At 50.0% G+C, this 11,775-nt stretch overlaps 1 protein-coding gene across 9 annotated transcripts in view; it reads right to left on the bottom strand.

The window, feature by feature from the left end:
* Positions 1 to 4,521: 4,521 nt before the first annotated feature.
* Ttc13 (tetratricopeptide repeat domain 13) overlaps positions 4,522 to 11,775 on the bottom strand; it is a 64,472-nt gene continuing 57,218 nt past the window's right edge. For 6 of the 9 annotated variants that reach the window (XM_042685986.1, XM_042685989.1, XM_042685988.1 and 3 more), the window contains 6 exons: positions 11,293 to 11,402; positions 9,202 to 9,337; positions 8,400 to 8,479; positions 6,939 to 7,017; positions 6,692 to 6,771; positions 4,522 to 5,364 (listed from right to left, as the gene is read on the bottom strand). In XM_042685986.1, the coding sequence (XP_042541920.1) occupies positions 5,250 to 5,364; positions 6,692 to 6,771; positions 6,939 to 7,017; positions 8,400 to 8,479; positions 9,202 to 9,337; positions 11,293 to 11,402 (600 nt within the window). In that variant the 3' untranslated portion in view covers positions 4,522 to 5,249. The remainder of the gene's footprint in view (positions 5,365 to 6,691; positions 6,772 to 6,938; positions 7,018 to 8,399; positions 8,480 to 9,201; positions 9,338 to 11,292; positions 11,403 to 11,775) is intronic. The other 3 variants (XM_042685987.1, XM_042685990.1, XM_042685992.1) reach the window with 1 other exon arrangement.

The following is an 11,775-nucleotide window of genomic DNA, read 5'->3' as shown; positions in this document are numbered from 1 at the left end:
AGTTCAAAGCCCAGTACACCAGAAACCTGCCGACCTGCTGGGAGCCTGACAAACACCAGGTGTGGGCCTGCACTAGCTGTAATGCAGCCCAGGGCAGAGAACCAGGAAGGCCATAAACCTCCACAGTGCAGCGGCAAATAGAATTACAGCAGAGAAGTCGACCCTGTGCTCACGTGGCACCAGCTTCAGTGGACAGTAATGCCACGGACACTTCAGACCACAAAAGAGATGATAGAAGGCCACTCCACTCAACACCCAATGGCTGGCTTTAACAACGTTGTAACATGTCTTGGCTGGTCAGCTAGCACTGACAGCTGTCTCATAAGAGTCAGACACAGACATGAGGCTGTTAAATGTGAAGCCATCCTATCCTCTTCCCACCCACTCAGAATCCAGAGAGTGCATTTTTTGGCCAACTCCACAATAACAGATCCTCCTGAATGTTATCAGCCTACTAAAGGGATGTAAGGGAATGTAGCAGCCACCACAGGACAGGTTGGCCTTACTCATGGAACCAAAGCTTGGAGAATTGACTTTTTAGTATTAGTACTCCCTATTTAAGTTGATGCTCTATGGCCCTACTCTGCCTTAAATCCTCACAATTTGCTGTAATCCTGGCTTCTCAGGAGGAATCATTCAGGAGGCTGGTCTGGGCAGAAAATTAGCCAGAACTCCATCTCAATCCATGAGACATGGTGATTCACACTGGGAATCCCAGCTGGGTATAAAAAATAGGAGGGCCAAGGTGTGAGGCCAGACTCTACCCGAGGAATAACTAAAGCAGTAAGAGCACTTGAAGCCGACTGCTGGTGGCTCAGGCCTGTAATCTTAGCTACTCAGGAGGCTGAGATCTGAGGATCAAGGTTCAAAGCTAGCCCAGGCAGAAAAGTCTGTGAAACTTTTTTTTTTTGTGGGGGGGGGGGGGGGGAGGTCCAGTCGTGGGGCCTGAACTCTGGGCATGGGCGCTGTCCCTCAGCTGTTCAGCTCAAGGCTAGCGCTCTACCACTTGAACCACAGCACCACCTCTGGCTTTTTTCTTTTTGCTTATGTGGTGCTGAGGAATCAAACCCAGGGCCTCATACATGCAAGGCAAGCACTCTACCACTGAGCCACTTTCCCAGCCCAAGTCTGTGAAACTCCAATAAACCACCAGAAAACCAGAAGTGGTGCTGTAGCTCAAGTGGTAGAGTGCTAGCCTTGAGCTGAAGAGCTGAAGGACAGTGCTCAGGCCCAGAATTCAAGTCCCATGACTGACAAAAAAGAAAAAGAAAAGAGCACTTGAGATCCTGAGTTGAAACCCCAGCGCCAACAAGAACAATGGTTTTTATGAAGACCAATTCCTGACATTTTGCTTTGAAGCTCCCATGGGAAGGGTCTCTGGCAACAGAAACTGGACCTCCTCCAATTGGCTTTGCGAAACTAAGTATTTTCAGAAAACACAATCCCATTTTTGAATCACGCGTGATTTATTGCTGGAGAAGCTCTCAAACTACTGTAAGTCTGAGATCATTTAGAAACATGGGCCAAATGCAAAGTCTACTCTCCAGTTGCTGAGAGCAAACTAAAACATTACCTCAGATTTAACAAACAGGGGATTGAAATGGCTCCTGACAGAGGAGTTGGCTCCATTAGAAATGTGTGTGTGTGTGTGTGTGTATGTACACAAACATATGTATATATAACATATGTATATATATACATTTTTTATGCTCCAGGGAGAAACAAAATCAGCCAAAAGCTAAGTATATAATGAGGTGTACTAGTCTGCATGTCTGTGCCCCTTCCCTGAATTCCTCTAAGAAACTGATGAAGACACATGGGCAGAGTAGGACCAGTGGTTTCAAACCCTCTTACCCCACCACGTGAGGGCAGACACAGTAAGTGTGGTAGTGTCACAGCTGGCGTGTGGACATGGGATCATGTGTTATAGTTGTCAGAGCTGGTGTATGTAGATGTGAGATCATGCGCATGTATCACAAAGCTAGCATGTGGATATGGGGTCACCTGTGTAGAGGTGTTCAGAGCTATTATGTGTAGACACAGGATCACTGGGTGGAGGTGTCACAGAGCTGGCATGTGGACATGTGTAGAGGTGTCAGAGCTGGTGTGTGGAGAAAGGATCACATGTAGAGGTATTACAGAGCTGGTGTATGTGGACACAGGATAATGTGTGTAGAGGTGTCACAGAGCTGGTGTGTGGACATGGGATCATGTGTAGAGGTGTCATAGACCTGATGTGTGGACACAGGATCATGTGTGTAGAGGTGTCACAGAACTGGTGTGGAAATGGGATCACATATGTCACAGCTGGCAGGAGAGTGTGGAGTTGGGGTGGGTCCGGAGTTGTTTCCCCTCCTATGGTAGCAGAGCTGCTGTGGATCATAGTCCATAGCCACACACCAGGAGGTAGGAGATGGTCACCATGGCCCATCTTAGAGCTCAGTGTCGAATGTGATTTCCCCAAGTGCTCCTTCAGGGAAGGGGAGTCGGGGCCTGTGGGTGGGCAGCCCCGCCCATCACATGGACCACTGGTGTCCTCCCAGGCTACATCTTCAGCTCAAACTTCATGGAATGCTATTCTCCTTTGCCCACTCTGGGTTTCGGAGATTTCTAGCCATTTACACGGTGCACACTCAACAACACCAAGTAAAAAGGTGAACCGTGAGGCCACCTTCCCCTGACCCTCTCAGCACTCATGGCAGGGGTCTCTCAAGAAGCAGCCCCTGGCAGGAAGCATGGATTTTGCAGACAGGGATCCCTTCATTGCCAAGTTAGCAAGTCTGCACCGTGCTCCAACCCTGACTGGACAGGAGTGTGCTGAGACCCTGCAGTCGCAGGGAGGGCGGGGTCTGGCAGGAGGCCTCAGCTGAGCTCTAGTCCTAGGCCTGACCACAGGCCACACCTGGGAAGGGACTTCTGGTGTTTTGCCTCAGTCTCTAGAGGCAGCTTGAAGTTTATAAAATACTCAGGCTCTTCAGTTAGACTGCCCAGGTTTGAGTCACAGCTCTATTTGTTTCCTTTCTCCTTTTCTTCTTTCCCCAGGTGCTCTGCCCTCTCTGTGCCAGTGTTAAGTGAGAAGCAGTGAGTACGTGGAAAACAGCAAATTTACCCACGAGCTCATCGTCATCCAGCTGGCTGTGTCCTGCACCCAGCCAGGCTGTGCCGGTGAGGACCATGCAGGCGGACCTGTCCCCAGTCCACAGCTCTACACCTGGACCCACAGGCTCAAGACACCACAACCATACTTCTGTTTCAGATATTTCCTATTTCGTTTTAACCCCGGGCCTCTCCCTCCCCCTCAGCCTTTTTGCTGGTACTATACCACTGGAGCTGCACCTCCACATCTGGCTTTTGCTGGTTAACAGGAGATTTTTCAGCTTGGATTGGTTCTAAAACTCAATATTCAGCCTCCTGAGTAATTAGGATTATAGACATAAGCCACTGGTGCCCAGCTCTCACAGAGTTTCCTGCCTGGGCTGGTTTTGAACCGTGATCCTCAGATCTTAGCCTCCTGAGTAGCTAGGATTACAGGCATGAGACACCGGTGCCTGGCTTCAAAATATTTTTAATAGACCCAAAGTGAATGAGTGCAAGAGAGAGGTCATGTACAGAGGGAGAGAAAATAGCCTGAAGCAGCTCTAGCAAGACAGCTCGACCACCAAACCAGAGAAACCGAGGCATGGCTCAGCAGCACTTAAGTTTTTCCTTTAAGCAGGCTCATGGAGACGTGCTTCAGACTGTTAGATGCTTACAGGTAACTTTAACCACTGGCTTCTGCTTTGTTTAATCTGTCCAGTGCTCAGCTTGCTTGCACTCACCCCTCAGACATCCCGTGCACATTCCTGTAGGCCAGACACAGAGCCCAGCCTGGGGATGGAGCGGACCTCCTGCTCAAGGACTAGGTACCTTGGCCAGAGCGGACAGGGAGCCTCTGGCTTGGGTTGAGGATGTGGCTCAATGCTGTCGTGTGCCTGGCCCATCAAGGCTCTGAATTCAGTCCCCAACACAAGCAGGCCACCAGTTTCACCATCTCATCCTCAGCTTCGGCTGTCCCCCGAGCTCCTCCAACGTGCAGAGGCTGGGCCGGTGTGGTCACCCGGGATGGAGAATGCAGGGACCCACACAGCTGTCACGTGGCAGTGTATGAAATAGCATTGCTGGCAGGGCCGGGCAGGCCTGGGCTCCGGCAGAGCTGGTCAGGGGTCCCAGCACCACATGGCCACCGCTTGCTGAACCTCAAGGCCCAGAGTCCCCAGTCCTGCCTGGAGACTGGAAATGAAGATGCTAGTGCTTTCTGAGCGCAGCCTTGGACTCGGGAGAAGACGTCTGCAGAGAGGCACTCAGGGCGCTGGGGGCAAGGGCTCGAGCTGCCTCGGTTCCCAGGTCAGCATCAGTCCGAAGGGCACGCGCACAGCCCAGTGCAGGGCTGGAGCTTGCCAGTGGCTCATTAGCCTAATGAAAACCAGACAGCAGCACATAGTGAGCCGTTTGCTTAACAAAAATATGGAACCAAGCCTGAAGGAGATTTGGAATTGGCAACAGTTTAATGAACTGCCATTCACCCTGCCTAAAAAAAAGGAATGAGCAACTTTTTAAATGTTCTTATACCTGAATGCAAAACTTGCTCACAAAATAAAAACATAGATAACCCAGTGCCCAAATCAGTGATTTACAGAAATCACTTTGGTTTACATTTATTTTTCCAACAAAGAAGAGAAACACATGATTCGGTAATTCAGTGTCAGGACAACGGCAAATACTGTGTGTGCAGAATCCGTGGTTCTGGCTGTGAGCTGAGGCACACCAACACCTGTGGACATCTGCGGTTCTGGAGACCAAGAGCTCATGTGCGGGCATTGCAAGGTGAAACCGCGCCCACAGAAGGCGCGTGTAACGCCAGCCAGGGAGGCAGACACTCCTGGCTTGTTCCTTGGCTTTGCTCAGCTCAGTCACTAATTTTTGGTTTCTGAAGTAAACATTTTACTGTCAGGACAGCGCCGTGGCCTCTTGGATGCCACAGGAAGTGCGCACACACTTCCCTTCTTGCTCAAGCAGCTTGCCCCCAAAACCCACTTTCATGATTTCTGTTATGGTTTGGAGAAGTAAGGAAAGTGATTTCAAGTATTCAATTCCTATCAAAAATTGGTATCAAAAGTAATAAAGGACCTAATTTCTTAATAATTCCATGTCTTAAAAAATAACTTAATGAGCACAAGGCCCGAGCCTTCATGTACAAATCCACGGCATGACTAGAGTTTCTTGATGCAGCGTGGGGCAGAGTCTGTGTTTAGCACCTCGATGATGGACCTCAACGTGGGAAACGTCTCTGACACGGAGGGAAGAGTCTTGTAAGACGGTGAGATACTGAAAGAAAAGGAGAAGGTCTGGACATTACCAGTATTCACCAAGTCGGGGCACAGCCCATGTTACATTCATTCCCGTGCCACACACCACGCCTGCCTCCCACAGGGCAACATGGGAAAAGCAGCAGGCATGGTGCCCAGCACCCAGCAGTGGCCTGGGGCCTGAGCTGCTCAGAGCCTCCTCTGTGGCTTGGGAAAGAACACAAAAGGACCTGTGAGTGTCTGCGGTGGCATATGCATCACAGTGCTGCCTTCCCACCTGCCTCGTTTCTCTACACTCACCTCTCTCCCCTGCACTGCATGGACAGAGCCCTTCCCTCAGACCACAAGCCCTGAGCTGGAAGATGCATGTCCACATGTACCGGGAATGGCAGTGCTCAATTGAAAAAAGTACTGTAAATCCAAGTACAAATTTTGACCTTGAGATCGCACTACTAGAATATGCAAACTAGAAACCCCAAAGAAAAATTCATGGGAGTAAACTGGGTGAGAGCGGTTATCAGACACAAACTCCTCCACTCTAGACACGGGACCCAATATGGAATCAGAAGAGTGGCTCCTATGGATGAAGGTCACAAAGGGCAAAACCGAGGGTGCTTTAGACACAGGCACAAGGTCATGCTGCCCCGGCTGCATTTGCTCCATTGAGTTCAGTCTCATGCCATCTTCCCTGCTCTGGGATCGGGAGCTGGGAAACGAGGGCCTGCAGGATGGCAGTGACCCCATGCAATGCCTCAGTGTCTACCATGCACGCATCATCTCTGCCTAGGCCGCAATAAACTGCCACAGGTGAACGGAGCTGCAGCTCAGGGTCTGGGACTGGGCGCTGGGAAACGGAAGGCCTGCAGGATGGCAGTGACCCCATGCAATGCTGCGGGGGGTCTACTATGCACACATCATCTCTGCCTAGGCCACGATAAAGCGCCACTGGTGAGTGGAGCTGCAGCTCAGGGTCTGGGATCAGGAGCTGGGAAATGGAGGGCCTGCAGTATGGCAGTGGCTCCATGTAATGCCGCGGTGTCTACAGTGATGCATTGTCTCTGCCTGGGCTACATTAAAGCACCACCTTTGAGTGGAGCTGCGGCTCAGGGTCATCCGGATTCGCTTTGCCGGCACAGGACCTGAGCCCAGAGCTGAGAAGGGCAGTGCAAAAGCTTGCTTCCACCCATGCCTCACCCTTGGCCGGCCCTATCTGGAAGCAGAGCTACGTCTGCCCTGAATGAGCAGCGTGGCCTGCCTCAGTGAACACCGGCGGCTAAGTGCCCTCGCATAGGGTCAGAGGCGCCTCCGTCCCAGTGACCCCCATCGCCACCTCCACTGGCACGCACCTTTTCAAGTTCATCCAGCTTTTGGCAATTTTGCTGAAGGCCTCTGAGCCAGGTGCTGTCATAGCTTCGAAGTCAACAAGCTGAAAGAGCACGCAGTCAGCCATAAGATTAGGACAGAGAGGAGGCCACCGCTGGAACGGGCCACACATCCCCATGGTGCCCCTCCTGTGGCCCCACCAGGACCCCTCCTGCTCCTGCTGGTGTCTCCCACAACCCCGGCCAGGTGCCCTTTGTTGGGAGCACATACCTTCCCCTTGGGGATCCTGCCCGCCACTTCCTTGCCACTGGCCATCAGTGCGCCCACAATGACGGAGTAGGCGATGACACTGCAAATAGAACATATGCTGTCGGCCCTGGCCCTCAGACCATATTCATCACCACCCAGACATCATTGTGAGACAAAACTCCACGGAAGGCCTCTTTGGATTAACATTAAATGTTTAGCTACGTCTAAGACTTTTGTTTTGTTTTTAAATTTTTTTTTTTTTTTGTCGGCCATGGGACTTGAACTCTGGGCCTGGGTGCTGTCCCTCAGCCCTTCAGCTCAAGGCAAGCACTTGAGCTACAGCACCACTTCTGGTTTTATAGTGGTTTATTGGAGATAGGAGTCTCACGGGCTTTCCTGCCCGGGCTGGCTTTGAACCATGATCCTCAGATCTAAGCCTCCTGAGTAGCTAGGATTACAGGCGTGAGCCACTGGCGTCCAGCTTGTTTTTAAATAGTTTCTACTTTACCATTAAAAAATTACTAACTTAAGGAAGCTCAGAGACAGTGTGCAGTCCCTGAGTTCAAGCCCCAGGACTGGTAAAACAAGAAAAAGGGGGGGGGGGGGTGGTGGTGGAGTAAATGTCTCCAACATTATCTTTCTGAGAAAAAAGAAGTATTACTAGTTGTTGTTGTTGTCCTGTTGTTGGCCCGGGACCCAGCCTGGGGCTGATGGTGCCCACAGGTGGCTGACAGTGGTCCTCACAGGTCCTAGGCCGCCATTTGTTATTTCCTATGTTTCAATGTTTCTTAAACACTGCAAAAAAACTGATGCTGTATTTAAGAGAGTTATGTTCACGTGTCATTTCAGCCACAACACCAAGTTCAGAGATGCATGAACACTGGTCTGCGGGGTGCCCCACCCAAGCACAGGCGCAGATGCAGCCAGACTGCAGAGCAGCTGACCCCAGCATGACCCACTGCAGAAGGATTTATCCACAGTGAAGATGCACAGCGCCACCATTCAGGTTAAGGGGGACGGGGGGGGGGGGGGGGGGGGGAGGGGAAGGACACATAGGGCTCAGTGCCCCATGCCCCTCCACACCCATATCAGACCACTACCTCTCCTGATGGTATCAGGCAAGGGTACCATTCTTAGTGTGGGTTTTAGAGCACAAGGCTCCACATCATTTTTAGCAGGGTCTTATTTCACTAAATTTAGGGGGTAGAGGGAGAGAGGGATGTAGACAGGGTCTCACCATAGAGCCCAGGCTGGCCTGGAGCTCAGCATCTTCTGCCTCTCCCTCTCAAGTGGGATTACAGGTGAATGCTGTGATTACAGGCAGGAGCTCACCATCCTCTGCCTCTCCCTCCCAGTGCCAGGATCACAGAATGAGCCACTGGCTCTTAGTGTACTATTGTACAGATATTCATAACAAGAAGCGTAGCCCCCCAAAAAATACATGGTAAATCTTAGCAATCTTCACAACAGGACATCACTTACCTAGATCCTCGAGAGAGAGGTGTTAAATTATAAAAGTAGTAAACTAGCGATAAGATCAAGTTGCAGACAGCATCAGCCTCCTAGAGAAAAAGGACAAGGTTTGTGAACTTACAGCCTAGGCCAGAAGCCAGCATCCCACTGGGTGACAGACACAGCGTCACTCAGCAGAAGAGGCATGCCTCTTCCCACGCTTGCTCGCTTCTGTGACACAGCTCTTTTTCTAACAAAAGGGTACAGACAGCCCCCAACTTAGATTAGAAGCAGCAACCAGGACTGAGGGAAGAAAATGAGAGAAAAAAATAAGGAGAGTCACAGGCAATCTTCACTGTGGACCAACTTCCTCATTTACATCTTATCAAAGCCTGGACTTAAGAAACTCTTAAGAAAAAAATCTGGTTTTTAATTTGGGAAAAAAAAAAAACCTCATAAATTTGTATTTTTGCTTTGGAAAAACAATACTAGAAGAGTGATTTACAAGACAATTCAATCTGACTTCAACCATAAGACATCTCATCAAGGGTTTTTTTTTGGGGGGTCGTTGGTCATAGAGCTTGAACTCTGGGCCTAAGTACTGTCACTGAGCTCTTCGGCTCAAGGACAGCACTCTACCACTTGATTTTCTGGTGATTAATTGGAGATGGACTTTCCTGTCCAGGCTGGCTTTGAACCATGATCCTCAGATCTCAGCCTCCTGAGTAGCTAGCATTACATGTGTGAGCCACCAGTGCCCAACTAAGGGATGGGAGATTTAAAACACTCATGAGACATTTGTAGAAAGTGTTGGGGAACAAATGAAACCTACCCCAAATTCTGATGAGAGAATCAATACTTTTCCTTTGGCTGTCAGATCTTTATAAAGTGCATCTATTTCAGCATGATACAACTGTGTCCTTTCTTCTGTGGTTTGAGTTTCTACAGAGAACAGGATATTGCCAACTCTGAAAACAAAAGCAGGAGTATCAAAGGCATGTACTAGCCAGTCTAGAGAAACAACATGGAAGGGAAGGGGCAGGAGGGAGAGTCTATCGGTATGCAGACATCTCCTAACACACTTAATGGCTCTTGGGAATGCATCCACCACACATGTGCTTCGGCTGCCGTCTCAGCAGGGAGCGTGCATGTGTTCACAGCAGGTCTGACCACTGGTGTGCACTTGAAGAGCTTAAGTCAGTACAGGGGGCAGCCACACTGAGCTGAGAAACCAAAGGGCAAGGTAAGGCCCCATGCTTACTCACTGCTTTCTCAGTCATTTCTCTGCTGACTCAAAGTAGGGAGTCGGGGCCTATGAGGGAGGTCAGCAGCAGGAGCTGCATGTGAGAGCTACCATGGCCCCTGACGCTCTAGGAAGGTCACTAACTTGATCTGATCAGCATTTATATTCAATGCCATTAGCAAAACACACTTGGTTCCTAGAGCCTATACAGAAAAGCATCATTGTTGCTTTTGTTGAAGCAAATTATGACAGCAGGCTTGGGTGCATAATGGCTCAGCATGGTACAGACATGAGGAAGGGGCAGAGGTGGTTCACACATGGGATGGGGCAGCAAGGGCAGACACCGGAGGGGGCAGTGAGACCAGGGATATGTGGTCCAGGTCCCAGCAGGAAAGAGATCTAGGCAAAGTAGGAAATGTTTGTTTTTTTGTTTTGGTTGGTCGAGGGGCCTGAACTCTGGGCCTGGGCGCTATCCCTCAGCTCTTCAGCTCAAGGCCAGCGCTCTACCACTTGAGCCATAGCGCCACTTCTGGCTTTTTCTGTTTATGTGGTGCTGAGGAATTGAACCCAGGGCCTCACGCATGCAAGGCAAGCACTCTACCACTGAGCCACCTTCCCAGCCCAAAGTAGGAAATGTTGTGTGAGGCCATGGGAGTGGCTGGGAGCCAGTGTGTTGTGAACAGAGGGGCAGGGGACCTGGGCTGGGAATGTCCCGGCAGTGGGAGGGGGACATGGGCAGTCAGCAGGCCCGAGGCCCAGAGCAAGGAGGAAAGTGGGCAGGCATCCAGAAGAAGCTCCAGTGCAAGGAAACACTCATTTCTGCCCCGGCATCTGACCTGAGGATATCAGCCCTGAATGCGTGAGAAGCGGGAGAGTGAACTGAACATGAAGTATCGCGTCTTTGAATTCCTTTCAGGAAACCATTTATTGGGGAAGGACTTTGCCAGGTCGAGTGGGCAGAGATGGGAGCCTTGAAGACAAGGACAGTCCACAACATCTGCCAAATGGCATGTTTAAGTCTTGACATGGAACTGGAAGATGCCGCTGCAGGGAAAGCAGGAGTGCAGGACGTGGGGCTGGAGAAGAGGCGCCGGCGCGCACAGGCATGGCAGCTGTCACCACCCCCCTCCAGTCCCACAGGCTATGGGTGTGATGGAGACCCCAAGGATAGGGAATCCCAGGGATTTCAGAGTAAGTGAAACAGTAGTGAGTAGCAATGCACACTGTATTATCTTTGAGCAAAACAATAGGAAATGCATTAAACAGTTAATGACAAATCAGCAGTAGAAATTCTACAACTATACAATAGAATACTAGGTAATGCTAAAAATGCTCTAAGAAAATGTTAAGGTAGGGGAGAGCAGGTTAAAAGCAATGTGTGTCCTGGGACTTGTTTTTTAAAGAAAACGATGTCTACTTCAACTTGGTCATTTGTGTTTCTCACATTTTCCACTCTTGTAATGCCTCAGAGGTGCTGTCACCCTACGACAGCCAACAGCCTCTGGGGCCTCTGTTTACCCAGAAGGCAGCAGGCTCAGACAAAGCACAGAAGAGGTCGGGACCTCTAGGCACCACAGCCACTGCACACGGAATCCCGACACCCCCATCTCAGGATGAAGTAAAGGCAGTACACCGCCTGAGCCCCAGCAGCTGCCCCTTACCCTCATGTAGCCCACATACTTGTCTCCTGTGATGGTGATCGTGAACCCATCGTAGTCCTTCCCTTGATCTTTGAGGCTGGGAACTTTTGTGTTCACAGTGAACCCATCCTTTGTTTTGGTATTAAACTGCTTTTGAGGGGGAAAAAAATCCATATTACTTGTATGAACCAACTATAGCTCAGCCCGTGGTGCTGACTTCACCCTGGTTGTTCCTTTAGTCATGAAAATTACACAAAACAAGAGACAGCTCCATGCTATCTCCTCTCCGGTCCTCAGACCCAGGTCAGCTCTATCAACTTCTCTATTATTTTGTTGACTAATTCCTCCACTTTAAATTTTTTGTTTCCTTCTAAAACTTTATACTTTTTTCATAGTTTACAAATTTGTATCTTTCACATTGTATCTTGGAAAAATTCATTGGTTTAAGAGCCCATGCATTTTGACATTTGAGTCTTTTATTTATTTTTGGTTGGTCGTGGGGCTTGAACTCTGGGCCTGGGCA

Source organism: Dipodomys spectabilis, unplaced genomic scaffold, assembly GCF_019054845.1.
Source record: "Dipodomys spectabilis isolate Male_0828 unplaced genomic scaffold, ASM1905484v1 ptg000096l, whole genome shotgun sequence".
NCBI lineage: Eukaryota > Metazoa > Chordata > Mammalia > Rodentia > Heteromyidae > Dipodomys > Dipodomys spectabilis.
This window is presented reverse-complemented; position numbering and strand designations above follow the sequence as displayed.